The sequence below is a fragment of the Penicillium waksmanii genome (assembly GCF_028829765.1).
Source record: "Penicillium waksmanii strain IBT 27052 chromosome Unknown utg000008l:1.0-5622682.0:1.0-5626561.0, whole genome shotgun sequence".
NCBI classification, from domain to species: domain Eukaryota; kingdom Fungi; phylum Ascomycota; class Eurotiomycetes; order Eurotiales; family Aspergillaceae; genus Penicillium; species Penicillium waksmanii.
In genome coordinates this window covers 3,031,254-3,058,165 of record NW_026643254.1, presented here as the reverse complement: position 1 = coordinate 3,058,165, position 26,912 = coordinate 3,031,254, and the positions used below count along the sequence as shown (strand labels likewise).

Genomic DNA, 26,912 nt, shown 5'->3' with positions numbered 1-26,912 from the left:
AATGTCAATGCCATGTCAATCAATGTCAATGCCAATGTCACCAGTCCAGCTTGCACCACTCATGCAGCATCAGATATCAGAACCGAGCGTTGCAGGTTGCAGACGACCCAGACTGAGATGATCAATGATCTTCCGAGATACACTTAGGCAATCCACCAGGGGACATATGTAGTACATATCGGGCGGGAAAGGTCAAAGTGGAGACCCGGTTTCCAGGATCGATCGATTCGGTTGACAGCCCTGGAAAGCCACAGGGGATGGAGGGAGCCTTGCCCTGTCACCTGAGGGCAACAAAGAACTTGAACCTGGGTGGTGCTGTATTAATAGTACTCACTGAGCATGGTAAGCCGGACAGGTACCCAGTCGTATGGACATGGACACATTTGAGACATGTGAAACCCAATAGCCACGCGACGGGCATCCAAGGCATTTTCCCCGTCCGGGTAAGACTGGATGTTGTGCGCCCGGGAAAAGTGGAGGGGTTCAGCTTTTGATGCCCATCTTGGTTGGGTTCAACCAAGCCCTGGAGTTGAAGTTGGAAGGTTTGAGGTGAGCGTTGAGTAGATCTCAGAAATATATTGCAGTACTACTCCGTACCTCTGGAAACACCTGGGCACTGGCACCCTCTAGCAGTTCAGACTCAGAACAATACTAGTAGTATACTAGTACCAATTTACTACTATTACTACTACTAGATTCCAAGGATACCCCTATAGATACCATTAATACCTGGTATCCCGTACCTCAATCCAGCGCAGGTGTTCACATTCCCATGTAGAACGTGGGGAGGCACGTGCCAGGCCGGAGCTGTGGTGGAGAGTCGTGACGCACTTCCAAGTGGACTCTCACCGGCTGCGTAAAATAGCCATTTGATGGGAAATACCGGAGCCATCTGCACAGTCTAGAGTATAGAATACTAGGACAGGCCCTAGATCTAAGCATTCTGTTAAATCAGGGCATCACTAAGGCTGTACAAATACTAATAGTTACTACTCATTCCTTAGAATAATACCCCTTATTCCCCCCCAGAATAACCCGTTCTGCCTAGTCCAGCCAACCCTGTAAATTACCTTTTGGCCCCAAAGCGAAAAAAAAAGAAAGGAAAGAAAAAACCCCCCCCCCATACATTAGTCTGCTACAGTGCGCCGTACTAGTACGGAGTAACTAAAGACTAATAAGTAGGCCGGCACTGGCGACTCCGCCCCGGGGCGTAAAACACAATTGTACGGGAGTACCGTTACTTTACCTCATACTTTACCCCCCCAAACCCCCCAAACCCCCCAAACCCGCTCTTCTGGCATCTCCACTCGTGGACTCCTCCCCCCCCCCAACGACGGTTGCACCGCCCTTTGATCACTCTTAACTGTCATAGCCTGAATTAACCCCTTCATTCTATACACCGAAACTCGACTACACGAACACGACCCGATACGACCGACACGGAAACCCGGCGACTTGGTCTTACCGTAACATCAACCTCCTCAGCGCCAAGTAACCCTTTTACGCTTACCTTACCCGACCTTTCTCGTTCCCAACTTCCCCCGCCTTAACACACTTCTCCTTCAATCTTCAACCATCGCAAATTCTCCACTCGTCGCGAATCTCGCTCTCCGCTCCTCCCTTATCCGCCTACACCAATATAACCCCTCGTGCGTGGCGGGTGGCCGTCCTCCCAATCTACCGAAGGCTACGGCCGTCCCGTCCGGCTGACACTGATCGCTTTTGCGCGCGGTCAACCCGGACTTGCTTCCCGCTGGCCTTGGGCCTGATTAAATACAGACAGTCACCATGGGGATGTGTTTTAGTGCCGAAAAAACTGGGGATGTCGAGCAGAAGAAGAGAAGTCAGATGATCGATCGGAGGCTCGAGGAAGACTCCAGGCGGTTACGCAGGGAATGCAAGATCCTCCTGTTGGGTAGGTTGAACCCTCAGCTCCTTTTCCTTGCCCCCTCCCTTCCTTTTTTTGCGCATGGCCATCTGGAGAATCACCCACTGATCATGATGTAAATCGCAGGCTCCGGAGAGAGCGGCAAATCCACAATCGTCAAGCAGATGAAGATTATCCACCAGAATGGTTACACCGTCGACGAGCTGGCCTTGTACCGGTTGACCGTCTTCAAGAACCTCTTGGATTGTGCCAAGGCCCTCATTGAAGCATATCACCTCTTTTCTCTAGAACCCTCCAGCCAAAAGGTTCAAGAATACATGACCTTCCTCGAAGAATATCATGTCGACCCGGACCCCAATACTCCGCTCGACCCGAAAGTGGGGGATGCGATCACATACCTTTGGAATGACCCCTGCACTTCAACCGTTCTGGAGCGCCAAAATGAATTTTATCTCATGGACTCCGCACCATAGTGAGTATTTCGTCGGTTTCTCCCTGTCGCCCGTAGCTGGAAACTGACTTGCGATCAGCTTCTTCGACGAGGCGAAGCGAATAACGGCACCGGACTACACCCCCGATGTTTCGGACGTCCTACGAGCAAGAACAAAGACAACTGGTATCTATGAGACGCGATTCACAATGGGTCAATTGAGTATACAGTACGTGGACAATCTCGATTAAAACTCAACTCTCTCCGAGCCTCACTAATGCGACCTGCAGCATGTTTGACGTTGGCGGCCAACGCAGTGAGCGCAAGAAATGGATCCACTGTTTTGAAAACGTTACGTCTATCATCTTTTGTGTCGCTCTCAGCGAATATGATCAGATGCTTTTGGAGGAGAGCAATCAAGTAGGTTCCTTCTTGAGACCACAGCATACCCCACCCCAGCCTAGCTAATACATCTCAGAATCGAATGATGGAAAGCTTGGTTCTCTTTGACTCCGTCGTCAATTCTCGATGGTTCATGCGAACAAGTATCATCCTCTTCCTGAATAAGGTCGATTTGTTCCGGCAAAAGCTGCCTCGCTCCCCGTTGAGCAATTATTTCCCCGACTATTCAGGAGGGAATGATGTCAACCGCGCAGCGAAGTATCTGCTATGGCGTTTCAACCAGGTGAACCGAGCGCATTTGAATCTCTACCCACAGTAAGTTTCATGTCTCTTGTCAAAACAACGAAGTCGCCCATTCTGATGCATCATCTTGCAGTCTTACCCAAGCGACCGATACCACAAATATTCGACTTGTTTTTGCAGCGGTCAAGGAAACCATCTTGCAAAACGCCTTGAAGGACTCCGGAATCCTATAAGCTGGTCACTGCCTCATTCTCGTACCTCTCTTGCTTCTCACCCTTTCACTCCACCTCCACCTCTCACAAAAATACCCTGCCTTATTTGGTATCCTCACACCATTGAGAATTTGGTTCCATTCCTGTCTCTTGAAGGGCCTCTAACCTTGGGCATTCCTACATCTTAACACCAACCTCTCCTTTTCGAAATTCGACTATCTTTGCTCTTACTCTGGAATAGCTGCTGGCGTTTCACGGCGCATCTCTTTTTGTGAAATATTTACCAGGCGCTGGTTAAGTGATACCCCATTCGGTATCTACGCGGCTATCTACTCTGTATTCGGCTTTCTCTTTCGACGATGGAATTTTTCAGGCTCGGCTCTACTTGGGCATCTATCCTTGGATTTATCACTTTATTCTCACAACCCCAACTCTGAACGACAGATACTTTTTCAACTTTGATCTCGAGAGAACCCCGCACCCCTTTCTCCCCCAAAGCGAGATTGCCGGATCTCTCAATTTCTCAAAATACTTGAACATTGGCCCTGGCCATTATCCGTATATTACCCGATTCGGCCCCCGGATCTTTTCTCCCATTTGTGTTATCTTTTTTTATATTTTTCTCAAGCCTCTTATCGGATGCATATTATGGCGGATTGTGCCTGTTTCTTTTTGCTGTGATTTCTTCAAGTGGAATCTATCTACTTATCTATCTATTGAACCCTGGCCTTGTCGCCTGCTGTGTTTTATCTTCTCTTCACTTTTATATCTTCCTTGAACTTGATTCTAAGCGCTCCAGGCATGTGGTGACTTTTCCTCTTCTCGACAGAAGCTGTATACTCTGGCAAGTTGATTGAATTACTTGCTCTTCCCAATCGGTCCTGCATATTTTTTGGCTCTCGCATAGACCGGTTTCGGTTAGGAAATTATGGCGATGTCCAGATTTCCGGTTGGATTGTTCTAGCTCAGGCTTCACGTTGTTTGGGTCTATTTAGCTCAGATATCTTTTTCACCCTCCTTCCTCTTCGTGAAGAACCGCCCACGTATTAAGACCTACGTATTTGACTACTGATCTCTCGGTATAGCCTTACTGAACTCCTCTGTCTCGGATTCCCTCTCGCATGATCCTAGACCTGGATCGATTTCCCCGCAATTTGGAAAAAAATTCAAATACCTTTCTAGTAGAAGATGGGATCTACGAGCCGTGCATTGGCTAGAATCCAAACCGGGCATAATACGACACCTTAGTATCCTGCATGGCCAAAGCCAGCCTCAACCCGTCGAACCAGATATTTCCGGGCTAAAACTGACCTGACGGGGGAAGGGGCTACTTGATACTCACCGCAAACGATGAACTTTAGTTCCAGTACAGAAAGTTCCAGCTTGGGTGAAACCTGGATGGAGGCACCTGGGGTCGGTCGAGGGAGGTAGGTATTCCGGGCCCCGAGACGAAATCCAGCTCATCGAGTTTTAAGGTTCTCAAGCTCGATGGCTGACACTGCGGGGCTGGGCAGCTTCTCGTGCAGAATCCGTTGGATGAGAATGGGCCGAGCGACCGGCCGAAGTTGATCTATGCGGAGGAGAGGGCTCGCGGGATCTGGAAAAAAAAGATACCAGTCATGACTGAGGAAGGCAGCTTTGACGACACCCTTTTCTAGTCCAGCGTGGGGAAGGGGGGAGGAATGGGATGGTTCATTGATTACGGAGTATGTCAAGGAAGTCACCCCGCACTATGCCAGCAATGATGGTGCGAAGGTTTCGTCGGTGGCTGACAGGGCCATAGCATAGCTGGTTGCGCGTTCTCCAAGAGGGACAGGGATCTCTCTTTGCTCACGCGTCAGTATGGAGTACTGGTGGGCTGTGAATCGAGGGCGGAGATGGGGCGGGGGACGTGAGCACGGGTAACTGGGGGGTGATGGTTCGATTTTCTGCACTGGGCGAGGCGGGATTGTGGGGTGGTGAGTGGTTATCGATCACGGGAATCGGGGTGGCCTGATGCAGGAGCAGGAGGAGCTGCAAATCAGGGAAAAGTCTCCACGTGAGAAGAGGAGAGGGGGGAAGGAGAGCAGCATATTGCATCAGCACGGACAGCTGCAGGCCGTTGGCTCGAGCGTCGATCCTCCGAGCTTCCCCACTCGAGGTATACAGCTCATGTAGTCAGTGGAATTGAATCAAGATCAGAGAATCATTGAGTATTCCAAGGTTGAAAAGACAGGGGAGATGAGAAGGTCAACCATGGTAGAGATGAATGGATGGTAAAGATGGTAAGATGTCTGATAGTCACTGAGGTGGATGGCTGCCGGATTGGGCGATGTTCGTCCGGTCGAGTTGTGGCCGGTCGTACTTGCCTTTGCCCATCATGCAATACCAAAAACGGACAGAGCAATAAGTATACCTAGAGTACCTCTCCCTCTTCTTATAATATCTCCTCTCCTCCTCTCTTCTACTCATCTTTCGTACTTTGTGTCACGCAGGGTCCCCTCTTTCACCTGCTTCCTCTGATCTGCTTTGCTCTTCTCCTCTTCTCTTCCTATTCTACTTCTCCCTCCCATTTCTCCCTCCCACTTCTCCCCCCTCACCTTGGAATCTCACCTTCTGAGTTCTACCTTCCCAACCCAAGCATTGCACTCGTGAACTCACCATGTCCGAACGTCGCGAGCGCAAGCCCTCTGTCGGTGTTCCAATCGATGACCTTCAAGGTCCCGTGGGGCCTGGCTTCAGTCGCCCCAAGCATAAGCGCACCTTTACGGGCTTTGGTCCTTCCGAGATCAAAAGCGTCGAGGCCAGCATCCCTGAGCCCCTACGCGAGGCGTGAGTTTATTTGTTCTTCCCTAGGGGAGCCTGTACCACCTGCTAACCCACCGGTGTTGCAGATGGCGGAAATATGTAGGTCGAACTCAATCATACGAGTGATGATGCCATGATAATTGCTGACATGAATTTTCGACAGTCCGCCCACGAGTTCACCAACAAGGACGAATTCGAGGTTAGTCCCATTGGCCACTGGCTATCTTCCGGCCACAGCTAATGGTTACGCAGAGAGAGCTCGTTCGGCACATTGAAACGACCCTCGCTCGGTCTCTCTACAATTGCGATGATTTGTGAGCGCCCGATTTGATTGGAGCAATCCCGCTCTCAAAAATTGGATCTCGTGCTCACAAGATGTAGGGCGGCTTACTCGGGTACTGCCCTTGCCTTTCGAGATCGCTTGATCATCGAGTGGAACAGGACTCAGCAGCGGCAGACCTTCACTGATCAGAAGAGAGTTTATTGTATGCCATACCGGTCGATTGTTTGATTACTTTCATTATCTAATGCATATCAATAGATCTTTCCCTCGAGTTTCTGATGGGCCGAGCACTCGACAATGCTATGCTTAACGTGGGCATGAAGGATGCTGCTCGAGGTCAGTACTCAACAGTCCCCATTCAAAGAAAAAATACTGAAAGACTGTACAGAGGGTCTGCAAGATCTTGGATTCCGCATCGAAGATGTCATCGGGCAGGAGCATGATGCGGCTCTCGGTAACGGTGGCCTCGGTCGTCTGGCGGCCTGCTTCCTTGATAGTCTGGCAACTCTCAACTACCCTGCTTGGGGATATGGCCTACGATACCGCTATGGAATCTTCAAACAGGAGATTGTCAATGGCTATCAAATGGAGGTTCCAGACTATTGGCTGGACAACAACCCCTGGGAGTTCCCCCGTCATGATATCACCGTGGACATTCAATTCTATGGCCACGTGAAGAAGAAGCAGGATGAGAACGGTAAACTTGTTGCCTCCTGGGTGGAAGGAGAGACTGTACAGGCTGTAGCATATGATGTTCCTATTCCCGGATACGGTACCAAGACCACCAACAATCTTCGTCTTTGGTCTAGCAAGGCAAGCAGTGGAGAATTCGATTTCCAGAAGTTCAATGCCGGAGACTACGAGAATGCGGTTGCCGACCAGCAGAGCGCCGAGACAATCTCGGCCGTCTTGTACCCCAATGACAACTTGGAGCGAGGCAAAGAACTCCGACTGAAGCAGCAGTACTTCTGGTGCGCTGCCTCCCTGTACGACATCGTGCGTCGCTTCAAGAAGACCAAGAGGGCATGGAGCGAGTTTCCCGACCAGGTGGCGATTCAGCTTAACGACACTCATCCCACTCTTGCCATTGTCGAGATGCAGCGCATCCTGATTGATATTGAGGGTCTTGAATGGGACGAAGCTTGGAATATCGTGACAAAGACTTTCGGATACACCAACCACACCGTTCTCCCCGAGGCGCTGGAGAAGTGGTCTGTTCCTCTCATGCAGAACCTCCTTCCTCGGCACTTGCAAATCATCTACGACATCAACTTGTACTTCTTGCAGTCTGTGGAGAAGCAGTTCCCCAATGATCGTGAGATTCTGTCCCGTGTCTCCATCATTGAGGAATCTCACCCAAAGATGGTGCGCATGGCATACATAGCTATCATTGGATCCCACAAGGTCAATGGTGTGGCCGAGCTACACTCCGATCTACTCAAGTCGACTCTTTTCAAGGACTTTGTAGACATCTACGGAGTTGATCGCTTCACCAACGTAACCAACGGAGTTACCCCGCGTCGTTGGCTGCACCAGGCGAACCCAGCCCTCTCCAGTCTGATTGCAGAGAAGCTTGGAGGTCACGAGTTCTTGACTGATTTGACCCTTTTGGATAAACTGGAGGCATTTGTGGACGACAAAGACTTCAGGCGCCAGTGGGCACACATCAAGTCTGACAACAAGCTCCGCTTGGCTAAACTCATCAAGGATACAACTGGATATACCGTGAACCCAGAATCTCTGTTTGACATCCAGGTCAAACGTATTCATGAGTACAAGCGACAGCAACTCAACATCTTTGGGGTGATTCACCGCTACCTGAAGATTAAAGGAATGACCGCCGCGGAGCGCAAGAAGGTGGTCCCTCGAGTTTCAATCTTTGGCGGCAAAGCAGCCCCGGGCTACTGGATGGCCAAGACCATCATTCATCTCATCAATAAGGTGGCAGCTGTGGTCAACAATGATTCTGATGTTGGCGACCTTCTCAAGGTCATATTTATCGAAGATTACAACGTCAGCAAGGCCGAAATCATTTGCCCGGCCTCAGACATCAGCGAGCACATTTCTACTGCTGGTACCGAAGGAAGTGGAACTAGTAACATGAAGTTTGTGTTGAACGGTGGTTTAATCATCGGAACATGCGATGGCGCAAACGTGAATATTACCCTCTCCTCTACGACAAAGCCAGGCATCACTAATTCAAATTCTCCTACAGATCGAAATTACTCGCGAGATCGGCGATCAGAATATCTTCCTCTTCGGCAATCTCGCGGAGGACGTCGAAGATCTCCGCCACCGTCACTTCTACGGCGACTTCCAACTCGACCCAGCCCTGGAAAAGGTCTTCAAAGCAATCAAGGACAACGTGTTCGGTGACGCTGGTGATTTCTCGGCGCTCACTGCTTCTATTGAGGAACACGGCGACTACTACCTTGTCTCCGACGACTTCCACTCCTATGTCACGACCCACGAAATGGTTGACGAGGCTTTCTTGAACAAGGAGGAGTGGCTGGCCAAGTCAATCACTAGCGTTGCTCGCATGGGATTCTTCTCGACTGATCGGGTTATCAACGAATACGCAGATAGTATCTGGAACGTTGAGCCGCTAGTTGTCAAGGATTGAGTTTGTTGACTGTGTCCGAGTCCACCGGGTGTTACCAGTGTGAATTCATGTGATTAGTGATTAGTGTTTTTATAATTTGCATTGCGTTCGATAGCATAATTTGACTTCTTCAATCTCCATTCTTCCTGGCATTTCTTACGCTAGTTAAGTGACTAGCAAGGGCCGTCTATACCTACGAGACTTCCACGGTTTGTATATAATAGACAATAATACTAGCAGTATGACCAATCTTCAAGGAGCCTCTGCTTAAATACCTAGAATGAAAGATAAGGTCTAATAATACCCAAGGCAGTACTGTAAAGCAAACCTGGCATACTAGTAGTGTACTAGTAGTAGTAACTATACTATGATCGTGTAGAATGGAGTGGAGATCCTCGGTTGAACTTCCCCAGTTTCCTGGGGGGTTTCACATGCCAACCTCCGTCATCCACTCGGACACCTCAGCAGCTCCTCCTCCCTTCTCCTCTTTTTTCCCTCTCACTTATCTTCCACACTTCTACTACATCCGGTCATGTCCATCCGCGACTCCGGCTGATCAGTCGCATTCGATCATATCGTCATGGCGGCTCAATCTAAGCTACTGCCGCCCGACCGTTCCGTCAAGCAGATCCTCTCCAGCATCTCCTCTCTTTATCTCCGACACCGAACTCGCATCTCGCGCGGCGTCTACCTCGCCCTCTTTGCCGCACTCGCCAAACGCATCCATAATGCCATCTCCGAGCAGAAAGCTGCTTCACAACAGGTAGAGCTACGAAGAAAGCAACCTGGCACCAGCAGCCTTGACGACGATGAACAACCGCGGAAGAAGCGGGTGGAGATCAATCGAGAGTTCTTTAAACACTTGCTTCGTCTACTGAAGATCGTGATCCCTGGATGGCGCAGTAAAGAGTTCCGCCTCCTTGTGAGCCACAGTGTCTTCCTCGTTCTGCGGACGTTGCTCAGTCTGTATGTTGCCGAGCTGGATGGCCGTCTCGTGAGCAACCTGGTGCGGGGCAAGGGGAAGGACTTTTTGTTGGGTCTTTTCTGGTGGATGATTGTCGCAGTGCCGGCAACATTTACGAACTCCATGGTAAGTTCCTTGGTGTCGGCGTCGCCCGGTTGGAGTGGTATGCGGCTTTGCGACCGTGGAGAAGCTGCTTGCTAACTCGCCAACGCCTCTAGCTCTCCTACCACCAATGTAAACTTGCGCTCAGTTATCGAAAACGTTTGACCGATTATATACACGACAAATACCTATCGAATATGACCTTCTACGCCATCTCCGCCCTGGACGATCGGATTAAGAATCCCGACCAGCTCGTGACGGTGGATGTGTCGCGTTTCTCCGACAGTCTGGCCGAGCTCTACTCCAACCTGGCCAAGCCGATCCTCGATATGTGCATCTACAACTACTCCTTGTCAAAGAATGTCGGTGGAGAAGGGCTGTTCATTATGAGTCTGCTGGTACAACTTTCAGCCAACGTCATGCGCATGCTAACACCACCCTTTGGCAAGTATGTTGCGGATGAGGCTCGACTGGAGGGTGAATTCCGCTTTCTACACTCGAGGCTCATCGACTACAGCGAGGAGGTGGCTCTCTATCACGGCCACGAGGCTGAGAAGGATACCCTAGACAAGGGCTACTTTACTCTCATCAAACATGTGAACCGTATCTTACGGCGGCGACTATATCATGGGTTCATGGAGGACTTTGTTATCAAATATTTCTGGGGTGCTCTGGGCTTGGTTCTTTGCAGCTTGCCCGTCTTCTTTAAGATTCCCGGCCAAGTCACCCAGACCATGGGTGATCGCACCGAGAGTTTCGTCACTAACCGCCGAATGTTGTTGTCTTCATCCGATGCATTTGGCCGTTTGATGTTTTCCTACAAGGAGATCTCCGAGCTTGCCGGCTTTACCTCTCGCGTGTCGTCCCTACTTGAAGTCATGGATGACCTGGTCGCTGGACGCTTCGAGAAGAAGCTGGTATCATCGGCCTCCACTGAAGAGAATGCGGCCGTTCTCTCGGGTCGTGGCGAGGTCATGGAGAGTGAGTTCATCGAGTTCACAGATGTACCCATTGTCTCACCCAATGGCGATGTTCTTATTCGCAAGCTGTCGTTTACCGTAAATTCTGGCGACCATCTTCTGATTGTCGGACCTAATGGATGCGGCAAGTCATCTCTTTTTCGCATCCTGGGCGGTCTTTGGCCAGTGTACGGAGGTTCAGTCAAGAAGCCTCGCTTTGAAGACATTTTCTACATTCCGCAACGTCCCTACCTCTCCCGCGGAACACTCCGACAGCAAGTCACTTACCCCGATGGTGTGCGCGAGATGCGTGCCAAGGGTGTGACTGATGCCGATCTCTACGAGGTCCTGTCCGTTGTAGAGATCGCCTCCGTTGTTGACCGTCCTGGTGGCTGGGACGCGGAGGAGGAGTGGCGCGATGTTTTGTCGGGTGGTCTGCAACAGCGCATTGCCATGGCCCGGCTGTTTTATCATCGCCCCAAATTCGCCATTCTGGACGAGTGCACCTCATCAGTGACGCTGGAGATTGAGAAGGTCATGTACGAAACGGCGAAGAAGCTCGGCATCACCTTGATGACTGTTTCGCACCGACGCAGTCTCTGGAAATACCACCAGAAGATTCTGCAATTTGACGGCCAGGGTAGTTATATATTCACAGGGCTGGACTGGGAACGACGATTGAAGCTAGAAGAGTATGACAATCCTCATCCCTTGATCACAACTTTTGGAATTGTGCTGACAAAATGTTTCTTCCATAGTGAGAAGGATGAGTTGGAACTGCAACTTCGGGCCGTACCTGAAATCCAGCGCCGGGTGGCCGAACTAACTGCGAGTTAAAGTCGATGAACGGATTCTTTCACCATGTGTATTTTAGCGCAAATGAACTTGAAAAAAAAGTTCTCTGTACTCCGTACTTGTCCACCTTTCAATGAACCGTAGTCGCATTCTCCACTCCGGATGTCAACCCAGCCAATGTCGACGAGGCCTCGGCATCGGAAACCCTCGATCTCCAGTTTTCTCGGCCGGCCCTGAAGGATGAACCAATTATATTGCGCAGACTCGGCAGTGGCACCGACCGACCCTCCGAGACCAGCCGACCAACTGGACTCAGCACGTTGCGATTGTGTTCGTCGTCTCTCCACTCTCGTCGACCCACTATGATAGTATCGTTTCTCTCCTACGTCATACAGTTGATTCTATCTTGTTCTGGTTCGCCACGGGGTCTACTTTCGTAGAGGGGTTAAGAACTTGAATTCAATTCCTTTTAATTTATGCTTTGTCCTCTCTTCTACCTACATTCACATCTACAACCCTCCGTCCTAAATCCTAATATGACCAACTCCAACATGAAACCTACGCAACTTACTCCTCAAAAACGAAAGATTGTCATCTTTTCCGGTACGCATTCTTTTTCCATGTCATGGTTCACTCCTTTCAACTTCCGAGCCCTGTCCCCTAAACCCCCAGGCCCTATTTTCCAAACCCACAATCGAGACCCTTGATCAAATCTATAGATTACCACGGACCAGCTAACTCGCGCAACAGACTTCGATGGCACAATATGCATGCAAGATACAGGCCATATCCTCGTCGATGCGCACGGCTTCGGAGCAGAAGCGAGAGAAAGACTCGAGGCGCAGATGAAGTCCGGGGCCAGGACCTTCCGCGACGCCTCAGAAGAGATGTGGGCATCTCTCCACGTTCCCTTTGACGACGGCTTCGTGCTCATGGAGAAGAGTATCGAAATGGACCCTGGCTTCAAGGAATTCTACCAATACTGCCAGGCCAATGGCTTCCCATTCAACGTAATCAGTGCCGGACTGAAACCGATTCTACGTCGAGTTCTGGATATGGCCCTCGGCGAAAAAGAGGTACGTCGAAAAAAAAAAAGAAACCCTGGTAAAAGTTAGATTTCTAATCTCAATCTCAATCCCAGTCCTCGGGAATCGAAATCGTCGCCAACGACGCAACAATCTCAAAAGACGGCCAATCCTGGACACCAATCTGGCGCCATGACTCAATTCAAGGCCACGACAAGGATGTCTCCATAATTGAAGGCCGCGAATTAGCCCAAGCCGAATGCCAACCAGACGAAATGCCGCTTATAGTCTTCATCGGTGACGGCGTCTCCGATCTCGCCGCTGCCCGCGAAGCAGACGTTCTCTTCGCGCGGCGCGGTCTCCGTCTCGAAGAATATTGCCGAGAACACAATATCCCTTTTACACCATTTGATACCTTCTCCGACATCAAGCGCGAGATCGAGGCTATTTCCAAGGAGGACCAGAAGAAGACTGGTGGTGTGGGTAAACCCGTCAGGTATAACCCTCGCGCCAATATGTGGAGGCGGATTTCGAGTAAGGAGGCTGTTCCTACGCTTATGGCTGCTGCTACGCCTTCGCAGGAAGAGAAGATGTTTCTTTGGCCGGAGACCTTTTCGGACTATAAACAGCCTGCGACTATTGCTGAGTGAGAGTGGATTGATGTTCAGGCTTGAGTCTATTCAAGAGCCTTTGAATTAAATTCTTGATGATTGTCCAATGAAGTTTGACGGTTTTTTTTATTTTCTACTCCTTTTTTTTCTTCTCTCTTCTTATCGTGTTGAAACACGTTACGCATGGAATTGGCGTTGGGTTTCCCATTATCCCAGTCATGACTCTGCATTTTCTGTAATAGATGCCCATTTTGGGACCTGATTTAGACTTACATAACTTTGACCTATAGAATAAGACTAAATACTTGAGGCTATCATCGCAGTATTTGATTATTATAATCCAATTCGTCTGTAAAGTAGGCAAGGCCGCTGGGACTGTCAGCCCAAAATGCAGACCTACTGAGCTGATTGCCGTATGGAGCGCCGGAACAACTGGATAAAAAGGAAAAGCAATAGCGTGAATTCCAAGGTCACTGAATAAATACACCAAATAAATATAACTAAAAACCAGACACGAATAAGTAGTGTACCCCAAATACTGCCCCTCTCACGAACGAAGCCCGCGTGCCCGCGTCACCGGAAGATGGGGATGCTCGACATCGAGTTGCCTCATGATAAATTGGAGTCTGCCCCCGTCATTGTCGTCCTCATTGCGATCCCATGTGCTGTGGTTTTCCACTCGGCTCCAACTCCATCGAGCGCCGCAAGCCCCTTCATTAATGCGATATCCCTTACCCTCGCGATGTTCCGGTCGCGTTCGACGATATACATTACACCAGCTGTCGCATCGGCTCTGTATTCATCCACCGGTGCATCCAATTCAACTAGTGCTAGCCTGGCAACACCTGCTTTAGCCCCTGCAACCCCACCTGGCCCTCCCGCCATAATTTCCAGAGTAGGTTCATACTTCATCATCATATACAGACAAGCCGCCGCTGTGGCGTCCCATTGTTGTACTGCATAATCTATCGAACATGGGAATTCGTTAGGCAAATCAGCTGGAATGCTTGTGTCAATAACGCGCTCGGAGACATTCTGTACGTAATTTGAATGATCTTGGTCTAAGAACCATCGGACTATGTTTGGTCGTCCACACAAAATTGCCTCAGAAATCCCATTTCGCCCTGTCGTACCGCATATATGATTGGGTTGAGCCGGGGGTGTCTTTAGCAGTTCGTCCATGATCAAATGCCCTTCAGGATTGTGAGCTACAGCCTACCCGCATGTTTCGACCATATGTCTCATAGCTGGTACGGTTGGAGGATACTCGACAAAGGAGATTTCAACGGCATGTCGCCGAGCCCATGCGAGAACTCGAACATTTGCAACTTTACAAAGTTGCCAGCGGGCGCGAATACCTAGTTGATTAAAAGCCACCGGGCATGGCCTCGCTGTGGCTGTTCTTTGATGCCAATCCACATGTGACTCTATTGCTGGTAGCCAAGACCCCTGGTCAAGTGCGAGCTGAAAGATCGAACTAATACCGCCACCACCAAGGGTATGGGGTACAAATGGAAGGACTCCAGGAGCAGTAACACGGCGAGCGAAAAAGTCGACTATACTCTGGGCATCGGGGAGTTCCGTCTCGTCAGTCGCTTTAGTTCTTCCCATTTGACAGAGAGCGACGGAAATCAACGCAAATCCAACATTATTATATTCCAATTGTCCTGTTCCCCCACCTGGTGACAGTGCATAGTCCTGCATACATTGGAGACAATCATAACACGAGTCAAGAATTGCACCGGTGGTGGCATCCGGTTCTCTACCCACGGGACCATCCCAGTTCCCTGCAACCAGCGCAGCTCCTGTTGGTAAGGCAAAGATCTCGAGTTTGGGTCTGATCATCGCTTGTGTGGCAGGGAGACTCATCCAAGACGCTACTCGGCGTGTAACGGCTGCAAATCGACGCTGGTATCTCGGTAGCAGATTTTGACGGAAATCGCAGAAATGATAATGCCAGAGATCTCCTTCCTCGTTGTTTCTTGTTGTAATCCCAAGCTTCGTCAGCAGGGCGTGCTCCAAATTCGCGTCCGTCATGTTTTCCAGTCCTCGGATCCATCTATCATCGAAGCGAGGGTGGCGTGTTTGGTCATCAGGGAGGGCTGGCCAGGTATATGGCGGCATATTTATCGACACCTGGGTATATTAACTCTTCACGTAAGAAATAAAAAAGCATTACTGTATACCAGAAGTTAGGAAATTAATAGAATCCGTCCGATGATTGTTCGCTTTATACTCGATTTTTTCTTTTACTCCAAAGAAAGTTACTTCGAGGAGTCGAGATGAAAGAACTCTTTCATCCAAAGAAAGAAGCACGGCGGCACCGTTGAATAATACCTTCTTCGATTGATTCATTGACGAAATATTACTCGGTCTTTAGGGCCTCATCTCATGTAGTAGGCTCCCGAAAATGCAGGGAGCTCTCGAGTTTTTATGATATAATCACACATCGATCTTTTATAAAGTGGAAACTTCTGTGCCTCATTCTCGAAAAATCCGAGTTGGGCGCCCATTTGGATATCAAGACTTTATCACCGGACAAATAAATTGCATTGACGTTTATCTGCTTGCTGCATAAGAAGCTTAAAGCACTTATTTGATTTGCATTAATTAAAGACATTGACTCCTTAGAGAGATTGTTTAACATATTTTCTTGGTTGCCCGTATCGTCATCTGCGCGGGCGGTTCTAAATCTTGCAGCGCTCCATAGCAGCAACCGGCTCAATACTACTACTACTACTAGTAACTAGTAGGTCTGCAATTTAGGTTGACCGTTCCAGCGGCCGCCTGTACCTGTAGTCTTCCAAGGTTTGTATATAATGGGCAATGATAGTACCAAGACGCTTCTTTGAGTGCATTGTGGGATCTGTTCTCAATGTGATGTTTAAATGTGAACTTGAAGTGCCCAGGTACGTGAATACTATCAGACAACATGTAGTAAATTCCTTGACTAATTCATAGAAGTACATACACAAATCACTAGGCCCACATGAATTCATGATGGGTATACCCGAATAGGCTATATGCCATTGACCATTTTCTACTCTAATCCAACCCCGCGGTATTCACCAATCGGTAATTCTGCATAGGTGAAGCCATGCCCGATATTAGGTTCTTAGAAAGATAGATCTAGTTGGCGCAGACAGTCAGCAGATTCGCGGTTCAGGTCCAGAGCCGAATCAATTCTTTAACCCCTCACCAAAATGCGACTAGCCTCCATAAGTACTTCTCTTCTGCTATCCCAGTGCTACAAACCCCTCGGTTATCTCCCAAGCTCCCCACTCGCCCATCTTCGCCTCGTTCGCACATACGCCTATCAAGTCGCAATGGCCAAAACACTTGCCGACCTCCGTCGCCCAGGTCTTCTCCAAACCAAAGGCTTCATCGATGGAAAATGGACCAGCACGCCAGCTAGCGAGACCTTTGATGTGCTCAACCCAGCCTCGCTAGAGAAACTCGCGACACTGCCTGAAATGAACGCTGCCGATACCGACAACGCGATCGAGGCAGCAAATAAAGCATTTGCATCATTTCGCAAAACCACCGCTCGGCAACGCGCACGCTGGCTGCGTCAGTGGAATGACCTTATCCTTGAGAACATTGACGATCTATCACTAATCCTAACTCTGGAAAATGGCAAGCCTCTACCGGAGGCCCGCGGCGAGGTAATTTACGGCGCGTCCTTTCTAGAATGGTTTGCAGCCGAGGCCGAACGCACCCATGGTGAGACGGTGCCTGCTGCGAATCCCAACCATCGAATTCTCACAATAAAGCAACCTATCGGGGTTGCGGCGCTGCTGACGCCATGGAACTTCCCAATTGCCATGATCACACGCAAGGCCGGTGCTGCCCTCGCCGCAGGATGTACAACGGTTTGGAAACCCGCTGGAGAAACTCCACTGACCAGTCTTGCTCTCGCGGTCCTTGCGCAAGAGGCTGGCCTGCCGGACGGCTCTATTAACGTAGTGCTGACCCTCAACAAGGTCGCCGAAGTCGGGCAAGCAATCTGCGAGAACAACATCGTACGCAAGCTCAGCTTCACTGGCAGCACACGCGTTGGAAAGCTGCTTGCTCAACAGTGCGGCCCAACACTGAAGAAACTCTCGCTAGAACTGGGCGGGAACAGCCCGTTTATCGTCTTCGACGACGCCTCTATTAATCACGCCGTCGAGGCCCTTATGATGGCGAAATTCCGCAACTCTGGTCAAACCTGCGTGACAGCAAACCGCATATTAGTTCAAAAGGGGATCTACAATTCCTTCGCGGACGCCATGCTCAAGCGCATGCAGTCGCTGCAAGTCGGACCGGGAGTTCAAGACGGCGTGATGATTGGTCCGCTTACGCACGAGCGAGCGGTAGAGAAGGCAACACAGCATATTGAGGACGCAAAGCGCCTTGGCGGGAAAGTGATGCTGGGCGGTGCGTCAGTTCCAGCGTCAAAGGGCTATTTTATGCAGCCGACGCTGATTCGAGATATGAACCCGGAGATGATCACCACGCGGGAGGAGGTCTTTGCCCCTGTGCTGGGGATGTACCCATTCGAGACGGAAGAGGAGGTTATTACACTGGCAAACAACAGCAATGTGGGACTGGGTAGTTTCATAATGACTGAGAACATGTCGAGATGCGTTCGGGTGGCAGAAGCCCTGGAAGTCGGCATGGTTGGAGTGAATGTAGGCATGTTAAGTGCGTGTGAGAGTCCGTTTGGAGGCGTCAAGGACAGTGGATACGGGCGAGAAGGGGGTACCCAAGGAATTGAGGACTACCTCACAGTGAAGGCCATTCTCATGGATGTGAATCATTAGCATTCCAGTACTGAAAGGTGGGACGAGAGGTGAAATAAGAATGAGATGAGTGGATTGAAGAAGAAGAGGTCGATCCGGCGAAGGTTGGTGGTGCACTGGACCCTGACAGCTGCCTGAGGCAACAAAGCGTCGACAGCAATCGGTTCCAGTAGTTAGTACCTAGTACTAGAAGCATTTCTACTTACTCTCTGGAACTGGTAACTAGTCATCCGGATACTAGTAGTGAATAATTTACAAATCAGTTCCTGGCAAAAACTATAAATTCACTATGCCCAGGTGTACTACTCCTTGTAATAGCAAGTATTCACTTCATGTTGTATATTACGCTAAACAGACCATTACATAGCGAGTCTATATTGAATACCTGCACGAAGTTCGGCGCTGACACCATTATCCCCAGCTATGGTTTTCTGAGCGAAAATGTCAATTTCCTGCCGCCGCTGGAATCACCTTCGTTGGACCCTCGTCTTCTATCAAGGGCGTGGGTCTTAAATCACGAGGCGAGGGCCATTGCAAAAACTGCTAGTGTCCCCGTGGGACTATCTTCTCAAACGTTCACGCGCGAAGGGCCCATATCAACTTCAATGTGGCGTGCTTTTGATTAATAAATCCATCACCACATACGCCGGCGTGATGTTTCCACGTACTGTTATTTAGCTTCAGGCAGGGCGGAATTGTACCCATGGACCCTCGACCGCAGCAGTGATGAATCCCTTTGACAGATATTGGCAATCATTGCGTGCGCCACCACAGCACGAAAGCCCAGGCGCTAATCTTATATCATATCGGAAAAGTGTCCGTGCAATGGTGATGTTCAGCTCCACCCACGCGAGTCTCCACGCAACACAAGACCGAGGTCCATGACTGAACGGGGAAAATCCTTCTCTGTTGGTACTGATACTCTCCCCTTCCGCATTTCGCTCCGTTGAATTGACAAGCCATCGCTCCGGGTGGAACTCTTCAGGGTCGGAGAAGTGTCTTGGGTTCCGATGAAGTGTGTAGATGCATGTGCCGACTGTGATTCCAGCGGGGATAAACTCCTGGTCGATCTGAATCCCACCTTCTTGGACTATGCGCGGAGCGGAATTTGGAACAGGGGGTATTAAACGTAATGACTCGTTGATACAAGCTTGGAGGAATTTGCACGAGTTGAGTTGCTGGCCCATGCGGATCTCGCTTTCGTTGCAGAAGGTCATGCGGAGTTCTTCTGTTAAACGCGCAAGTGCGGCTGGGTGGTGTGCTAGGAGAAACAATGCACCGCTTAATGCAGCGGAGGTCGTATCCGAGCCTAAAATCTCACAACCAAGTAAGTCGCTCCAGATCTTCCAATGGGCTTTATTCCTGCGAGAAGAGATTCATACCGGCAGTGAGCAGCATGATGGACTCCAGCCAAAGATCCTTCTGGGTAAAGCTTAACCCAGTTTTTGGATCAGTGGCATTCATCATATTGTAAATGAGATCCTTTTGTTTGATGTCGTTACCAAGGCAGGCCCGTAACTCCGAGCGCTTGCGAATCCATGTCCCGGCATTCAGGATATCTTTGAGCTGCGATGCCATGAACAGTCGATCTATCTTAAGATTAGTAAAATTGGGTTGAAGCATGCCCTAAAGAAACAGGTTAGAGAAGCCTACAACACCGGTTGTATGGGATAACATACAATAGCGACTCTTTGGGAAAGCTTCTGTATGACAGAAGGGAACCATCGCAGCTCGGGAGACTTCAACATGTTGAAATGCTCGCCAAAGCTAAGGTCACTGATGATGTCAAATGCCAACCAGCCGCATATCGATGCCATTTCCTTCGGGCTTCCCCATTCCTCCTCGCTTTTGGTGCCGTTCCGACCATTTTCAGTGCCATCCCAAAGTAGCGAGATAAAGTCATCTATTCTAGGTATGAAGCGGTCTTCAACAACCCTCAGGCCTTGCTCGGAGAAGATCTGGGACATTATGCGACGTTTGAAGCCATGGACGGTTTTATCGGTGGCAGAGATGGTGTTGGGAGTTCTTCGACTAGCACTCATGGCGGCATAATTCTCCGGCTTGCGGACATTGGCTCGAGTGCTGTAGATCGTGTACATCCCGGAGTGTGTATTAAAAACAAGGCTGTTTGGTCCAAATCGTACAATGTCCCCTGTGCGGACAGTCAGAGCCTAGGACACAATCTGAGAAGCGAAATTGTATCTGACCATATTTCTGATGCCATTTATAATATTGGATATGGAGATCTCCTCTCCAGGCAAAAAAGGCAGGGTACCAATTGGTTATAGCTCCCAAACGAGGACCAGGGTACTTTGCCAGCGGATGGAAAAATAAGCGGTAGATGATGATTGCAGTTCCCTGGAGATATTTGGGTCAAAATAAGGGACTTTACTTTCGAAATTAACTGAAGGATCTTACCCATAGGGGCGCGGAAATAGCCACTGCCAGAATCAATCTAGACATTGTTATGCTCAGGCTTGCAGGGTTCGCATAAAAGTTGATGAATTGAATCGACAGTATGTATCACAGTATATCCAGACATCAGGGGTGGGATTTCTATTTCCTAGGGCATCAAACCTTTCCACTTACCACACCGCAAGTAGGGTTACGGCCCAGGTATATCGCATCACAGGGGTGACCGATAGATTACTAGTATTTTTGTCTGTACTATATTACAGCGGAACCTTACCTCATACAGACGAGGTGGATGATTAAATGACCTCCAAAATTATTATTTATTGGGCTTTTTCGTCGGGCTGAGATCAAGGACCTCAGCTGCGCCGCACATCCGAGGCCCACTAATGGTTCAGGGAATACAATCCGAGGAGGGTTTGTCAAAAATGATATGATCGGCGACGCAAACAGAGTCAACCCGATACTTCGGGGTCAACTCGTGGATCTTAGTAGTTCATGTTTAAGACGTTCATAGATTTAGCCGATATTAGGAATAAGGTAAATAAGACAGGTTTGGTGACGTGAAAATAAGATCTCTATGTAGATCGAGTTTGCGTAAACATATGGAGTGAGGTTCCGACATTTGGGCCAATCTGGTAGATATGATGTGGTTACAGCTGGGCTGAGAACATGTGGGTCTGATTCGTTAACTAAGACATTGATCTACGATGCAGATGTCCTGGGATGCCATTACTACATGCCCTGGCAGTGCGTTTGGGCCGGACAGACCGTAAATTCACTAAAGTTTCATATGTCTATCTGACTTTTTTCTGTTGCAGCTTAGGTGCATCTTCCTTACATTTTATGATAACGAACCTATACTAGTCACAGATCTACGCTGCCACGATCGACCCACGTAGGTTCGTAAAAGTGATGTGTGATTTGTTTATCCCGCTTCTGACCCATCCCTTGCTTGACCCACAGGTCCTGACAACTGTCATTCCCCTTGACAACTGCTCCGAATATTTTTCCTTTCGGCGGTTCCGATTGGACACTTCCTAATGCCTGTCGCAGTTCCAGCCCTAGAAGTACCTCCGCTTACATCCACCCACTACCTTGGTCGGCAATAATAACAGGTGTGGTATATCAATTGGTGGGTGTAAGCTCAGACATGCTTGGTTAGAAAGATCCGGGGACTATATCTAAGGCAGACATGCATCGCCAGTGACGATATGAATGTCTTAGGAGTTTATATAGGGCAATACTCATCCACGAACTAGGGGGGATCGCGTCAAATTACGTGAAACAATTTGGTTGAGTATATCTTGAGTTTTGTCTCCAGCGCAGTCTCCATAGCTCCCGGGTCCCGAATCACTATTTTAAATCCACACAGTTGAATCTGGACCTCGATATCTGTTAAACACGATGGAAAAGCCGATCCGGGGTCTGAAGTTGAAGCCTCATGTGGGGCAAGTCTAAATCCACACTGACTCTACGGCTGGCAGCGGTCTGACCAGATATTTTAGTTATGTGTTGGGCTGGTTCAGATACGCTAAACAACTAAACACGGTCCGTGAGCGCTTGTGGCTGAGATGATCTACATTGCCCTACGAATATTTCAAAGATCCTTGATTTTACCGCTAATGACTCGGAGGCTTGTGTACACATATCCCTAGTCGTATTGCAGTAACCGATTACAATCTATTTTTCAAAACCCACGCTATTTGATGGTGTTGCATACGGTAATACCTATAGACTCGGAACACTCGATTACTCCCAGGATAAGGGCAGGCACTAGTAGTAACGCTAATGCAGATTTTGAATCTGATGAACAGATACCTAGGTATTTCTCACTGGCAACACACATACCCTTCAAGTTCTCTTTCCACAAAGTTTCCCCCTTTGAGAATCCGCCCACATTCGCTTCATAAAACTTTCCTTCCACTTTTACTACGGAGGTTGCACCTCAACTACTATTTTGCTCGCCATGGAAACTCTGGAGAAAGGACATCAGAGTCCTGGTGTCAGTGAATCGACGTCGGGGAGTCTAGTATCTGGCCTTGAAAATGGCGGGCCTATCACTACGGTGGGAACCAGTTACGATGCCGCAGGCAACCATTCAAAAAAGAGCACCAACGATAATGATCAGGAACTTCAAGTTCCTGACGCTCGTGATTGGAACATGAAGTACAAACTCTTTGTCTCGCTCAGTGCGATCTGTGCATACTTCGTCATGTGAGTCCATCTATCTATCAATCCGAGCCCGCCGGCCAATATTGAATAGACGCTGACTTGGCCCCGGTGTGTTCCACCAGTACTTTGACAACGTCAATTTATATAGCAAGTATCCCCGGAATAATGCTCGAATTCCGGGTCGGCCAAACATTGGCCATTGCCCCCATCACATTCTACGCAATCGGCTTTGTTATCGGACCAATTTGCACCTCCGCGCTCTCAGAGGAATTTGGAAGACAGTACATCTATAAGATTTCTTTATTCTTGCATCTGGTGTTTACCATTGTCGGTGGCTCGGCGCAGAACTTTCGGACTTTGGCCGTTGCCCGGGGTATTTGCGGGATTGTGGGTTCACCCTGCGTGACCGTTTTCTCGGGTCTGTTGAATGATCTTTGGAAAATGCCTGAGGATAAAATGGGTGTCACCTTGCTTGCTATTACTGGTATCATGGGCGCAGTTGCGAGTGAGATTGGACCTCTTGCTGGCGAGGCGATTGTTGTCGACCGTGATTGGCGCTGGACCTTTTGGTTGACTGCAATGCTGGTGGGGGTTTGTTTCATAGCTCTGGTCTCGGTGCCGGAGACGTATAAGCCCGAGATCAGGAGGAAGATGATGAAATTGCCCCGGAAGAATTTGTGGCATTGTCTTGGCCCTTCTCTTGCGCGTCCGATGCAGTTGCTCTTACTGGAGCCCATCATCTTCCCCACCGCGGCTATCGTCGCTATGGGCCAGGTTGTGGTTTTCGTGTTTTATGCGAGCTATCCTTTAGTCCTTGCAGAGGTTTATCAGTTCAGCCCTTATGAGATTGGGTTGGCTTTTATTCCATTGATCATTGGTAGTCTGCTGGCAATGCCTATCATATCAGCGGTGATGAAGAGAAGGGAAAAGTCCTCGAATCCCCAGCCCGAGGATTCGCTTCCTGCGGGGAGTATCGCAGGCATCCTGTTACCTATTAGTCTTTTCTGGTATATTCCTCTCTCCGGAACACTTCAGTCGATTCGTGACACTATGCTAATACAGATAATTAGGCTTGCATGGACAGCTCGAAGCGGTATTCATTGGATATGTCCCCTCCTTGCTGGAGGCCTCTATGGGTTAGCATTCGCGCTATCTCAGGTACGTATCGGGCTTTCTCAGCAATTCAATCTTGCGGATGGCTAATAAAACACAGTTGGTCTACCCACTTTACAAGAATGAGGTCTATGGAGCCGAACTCGGGGCTTCCGCATTTGCAGTCGACGTCGCAATGCGGTACACATTCTCGTCTGTCTTCCCTCTATTCACTATTCAAATGGTTAGGCGGATTGGCTTTGACTGGACCATCTCACTTTGTGCGTTTATCCTGTTAGCGCTGGCACCTGTTCCTTTTGTACTTCAAAGGTACGGGCCAACGTTGCGGGAAAGAAGTCGGTATGTTCCGAAGACGAGACAGAGCGCTCTGCGGGATATGTCAGCGTAATACTCCAGTTATGAAACCAGCTATATACGGAAAAATAGTTTTGCGTGGAAGAAATGTGGCAGAGGCCACAAATTACGTGGAGTGGTATATGCAGAGGGGAGGAGTGTAGATCGTCGGGGAGAAGTGATCTAAAAGTACTACTAGTTAATATACACTCGTTCTTGTCACCTCTAGTAGTGGTTTCCTTTTACTACTATTTTCTTTTCTTTTTTGAAATTTCTGAGAATTTATAGTACGTAGGTCTGTGGTGCTGGTAAGCGCTATTGTATCAAATTCGCTTGGAAGTGGAAGGATCAACTAAAATCTATTTGACGCCCTGTACAAATCAAGCCTTTCATTTTCATCAACCTCTGTAAAAGATTTCCAGTGATCTCTGGCACTCCTCTCGGTCAAACGAATCCGGTCACCCATGCTTGAGATAAATCTCGCGCATCGCCTGTGAATCGAATTAGATCAAAACAAACATTGACCCTGTGGACTAACGATCTGGCAGAAAATGGCCTACCTTGCCCTTCTTATCACCCCACACTTCGTCATACCATTCTAATATCACTGGCCACGATCCCACCTTCTGAACATGAGGGATCCAATTAAGATTCTGAAACCTCTGCTTCAAGAAATCCAAGTGCTCACCCAGTGGCTTGGTCTCGTCATCGCATTCAACACGCCAATATCGCGGATCATCTTTAGCGTAATCTGGATCATATTAAGGTAGCTCCAGTACCTTGATCATACCTTAGCAGTCAATGCCTAGTAACTTGGGCAGCAGGTTTAACTAATCCAAAGGCCGTGGTGACTCGTTGCGAGCCAGTTCAGGCGGCTCTCTAGGACAAATACACACCTTCAACCATCACTACCATGATGGTCCCTTTTCCCTTCAATCCTCTGCTCTCAAAATGTGATTCCTTACAGCCAATTCTTCATTCTTCAATCTAGCCCCACTGGACTCACTGTGGGTCAAGCGGCAGATTTTGCTAGAGTGAGGGAAAAAATTAGCTGTATCAAATAGTCTTCTGTGGGCACAAGGATTAGATGAGGTGTGCAAAGTTTGCACTCGGAGGCGGCAAAGAACAGTGGAGAGTGAATACTTTGATAGCTACTCTCAGTCACCTAGCGAGCTTTCCTTTCGGTGGCGGGTCAGTGTTCGTTTGGCCACCTTTCTTTACATAAATCTATTTAAATAACGATCAATTACACCGAATGATTAGAATGATTATGTCACTGGGGCCCCAGTTCGGAAATACACAACGGGTAAAGATAGGAGTGAGAATTACAAGTTGTCAGCGACGAAAGCCTCTATAACTGCAATCACTGAAACTCGACTACAAGCTTTGTGCCTCGGCCATCTCCCTTGCGAAGTGTCTCGAGGCCTTCGAAGATTTCCTTGAATCCGCCCTTGATCGTTGTGATAGGTGGAGGTCTCACAACATCAATGCTCAAAGTGGACAAATTACCATAGAAATTGGTAAGAATATCACGGTCTGTCGGAATCGCCGGGAACACGGGTCCAAGAGGCGCCATAAGCTGGAACTTATGACCGAACACAGTATATACCATAAGGAACGTATTGGTCACGTTTGCCTTCTTCGGCTTTCCTTGGTCAAGTAGCGTGACCACCTTGCCCTCTTGTAACACATCGGCACAGAAGGCGGCCGAACTGCCTTCGGAAAAGCAGTCCAAAGCTTTTGTGATATTTGGATAGGCCTCCTTGATTTCGACAATAGATGCAGAGGTTCGGTAGTCATATACTGCATCGGCACCATAACGCTTTGCGAGGTCGAAGGAACGTGGCGAGGCCGTTGCCACAACCTTATATCCTGCTCTCTTAGCTAATTGAATAGTGAACAGACCAACGTTCGAGCCTCCTGAGTAGATGAGAATGGTCGGTTGGTCACCCTGAGCGCTGCGCCCGTTCACAATATCCACCCAGGGAATATCAAGATAGGCAAGACCCAGCATCGCGGTGGCTGCAGGAACTCCGTAAGTGGTGGCTTGCCCTAGGGTCATTTCGTCAGGGACCTTCCAAGCCAAATCGCCATCAACTTTCAGATACTCTGCGAATGAGCCAACGTCGGGATATAAGCCACCGTGAACAAAGCCTGCGATTCTGTCTCCAACCTTCCATCGCTGTCCCGAATTCTTGCCGACCCGAGCCACCTCGCCCGCATAGTCGCAGCCAATGGCGGAATTGCAAGGGGAAAGAAAATCGATGTCTTTGAAGTCGATCGGATTCAGCGCGACGGTACGCACCTTCACCAAGACCTCATTATCAGTTATGCTTGGAATCGAGACATCCTTGACTTGCGCGCCTTGCCCAAGCGGACTGCCGAGAGCGAAACTCAGTACACGCCTAGGCAAAAATCGATGTGTGATGATTGCTTTCATCTCGGTGGATAGGTATAGGCTACCGAGTAGGAGAAGAAAGACAGGAAGTGTTGAACAGGTAAGGCACTCGTGTGCAGGACTTGGTTGTATGGAAAGTATTGGTGAAGGTTAACGCAGCGAACTGAGCACTTAATTGTAAAGCTCTTTCCAAAACACTGTCTAACAGGTCGGATGAACATCAGACCGACTGGACCAAGGGATGTCCCGCGTTGACTCGCCAGCTTAAAATTAGAGAGGCCCAGGAGGCGAGTTTACGGTTATTTTGAGGGCCGAATGAGTGGAGGCCTCGGGTCGGGAATGATGAGTCGGCTGCCCCGACCGTGCTAGTAATCTAGCTGCCAATCACTCACTC

At 49.1% G+C, this 26,912-nt stretch overlaps 10 protein-coding genes across 10 annotated transcripts; 6 read left to right on the top strand and 4 right to left on the bottom strand.

Annotated features, from left to right (window-relative positions):
• Positions 1 to 1,788: 1,788 nt before the first annotated feature.
• On the top strand, positions 1,789 to 3,196 carry gpaB (guanine nucleotide-binding protein subunit alpha gpaB; the record flags this gene model as incomplete). The annotated part of the gene is made up of 6 exons (XM_057268678.1): positions 1,789 to 1,915; positions 2,015 to 2,360; positions 2,419 to 2,547; positions 2,609 to 2,738; positions 2,797 to 3,035; positions 3,097 to 3,196. 6 exons carry the CDS (start codon positions 1,789 to 1,791, stop codon positions 3,194 to 3,196), a joined length of 1,071 nt encoding a protein of 356 aa, XP_057119355.1.
• A 2,620-nt stretch (positions 3,197 to 5,816) lies between these two features.
• Positions 5,817 to 8,868, top strand: glpV (glycogen phosphorylase; the record flags this gene model as incomplete). The annotated part of the gene is made up of 8 exons (XM_057268677.1): positions 5,817 to 5,986; positions 6,049 to 6,061; positions 6,126 to 6,161; positions 6,215 to 6,276; positions 6,344 to 6,447; positions 6,504 to 6,581; positions 6,634 to 8,399; positions 8,461 to 8,868. The coding sequence occupies 8 exons, from the start codon at positions 5,817 to 5,819 to the stop codon at positions 8,866 to 8,868; spliced, it is 2,637 nt and encodes an 878-aa protein (XP_057119354.1).
• A 559-nt stretch (positions 8,869 to 9,427) lies between these two features.
• Positions 9,428 to 11,709, top strand: N7481_009457 (ATP-binding cassette long-chain fatty acid transporter PXA2; the record flags this gene model as incomplete). Its single annotated transcript, XM_057268676.1, has 2 exons — positions 9,428 to 9,937; positions 10,030 to 11,709. 2 exons carry the CDS (start codon positions 9,428 to 9,430, stop codon positions 11,707 to 11,709), a joined length of 2,190 nt encoding a protein of 729 aa, XP_057119353.1.
• A 494-nt stretch (positions 11,710 to 12,203) lies between these two features.
• Positions 12,204 to 13,342, top strand: N7481_009456 (uncharacterized protein; the record flags this gene model as incomplete). The annotated part of the gene is made up of 3 exons (XM_057268675.1): positions 12,204 to 12,270; positions 12,418 to 12,743; positions 12,809 to 13,342. 3 exons carry the CDS (start codon positions 12,204 to 12,206, stop codon positions 13,340 to 13,342), a joined length of 927 nt encoding a protein of 308 aa, XP_057119352.1.
• A 1,176-nt stretch (positions 13,343 to 14,518) lies between these two features.
• N7481_009455 (uncharacterized protein) lies at positions 14,519 to 15,427 on the bottom strand (the record flags this gene model as incomplete). Its single annotated transcript, XM_057268674.1, has 1 exon — positions 14,519 to 15,427. One exon carries the CDS (start codon positions 15,425 to 15,427, stop codon positions 14,519 to 14,521), a length of 909 nt encoding a protein of 302 aa, XP_057119351.1.
• Positions 15,428 to 16,629: 1,202 nt separating this feature from the next.
• N7481_009454 (NAD-dependent succinate-semialdehyde dehydrogenase) lies at positions 16,630 to 18,108 on the top strand (the record flags this gene model as incomplete). The annotated part of the gene is made up of 1 exon (XM_057268673.1): positions 16,630 to 18,108. One exon carries the CDS (start codon positions 16,630 to 16,632, stop codon positions 18,106 to 18,108), a length of 1,479 nt encoding a protein of 492 aa, XP_057119350.1.
• A 659-nt stretch (positions 18,109 to 18,767) lies between these two features.
• N7481_009453 (cytochrome P450) lies at positions 18,768 to 20,186 on the bottom strand (the record flags this gene model as incomplete). The annotated part of the gene is made up of 3 exons (XM_057268672.1): positions 18,768 to 19,396; positions 19,470 to 19,713; positions 19,767 to 20,186. 3 exons carry the CDS (start codon positions 20,184 to 20,186, stop codon positions 18,768 to 18,770), a joined length of 1,293 nt encoding a protein of 430 aa, XP_057119349.1.
• A 2,282-nt stretch (positions 20,187 to 22,468) lies between these two features.
• Positions 22,469 to 24,175, top strand: N7481_009452 (MFS general substrate transporter; the record flags this gene model as incomplete). Its single annotated transcript, XM_057268671.1, has 4 exons — positions 22,469 to 22,716; positions 22,797 to 23,681; positions 23,745 to 23,832; positions 23,888 to 24,175. 4 exons carry the CDS (start codon positions 22,469 to 22,471, stop codon positions 24,173 to 24,175), a joined length of 1,509 nt encoding a protein of 502 aa, XP_057119348.1.
• A 403-nt stretch (positions 24,176 to 24,578) lies between these two features.
• On the bottom strand, positions 24,579 to 25,035 carry N7481_009451 (uncharacterized protein; the record flags this gene model as incomplete). Its single annotated transcript, XM_057268670.1, has 3 exons — positions 24,579 to 24,611; positions 24,681 to 24,871; positions 25,017 to 25,035. 3 exons carry the CDS (start codon positions 25,033 to 25,035, stop codon positions 24,579 to 24,581), a joined length of 243 nt encoding a protein of 80 aa, XP_057119347.1.
• A 448-nt stretch (positions 25,036 to 25,483) lies between these two features.
• Positions 25,484 to 26,560, bottom strand: N7481_009450 (zinc-binding alcohol dehydrogenase family protein; the record flags this gene model as incomplete). The annotated part of the gene is made up of 1 exon (XM_057268669.1): positions 25,484 to 26,560. One exon carries the CDS (start codon positions 26,558 to 26,560, stop codon positions 25,484 to 25,486), a length of 1,077 nt encoding a protein of 358 aa, XP_057119346.1.
• Positions 26,561 to 26,912: the final 352 nt, after the last annotated feature.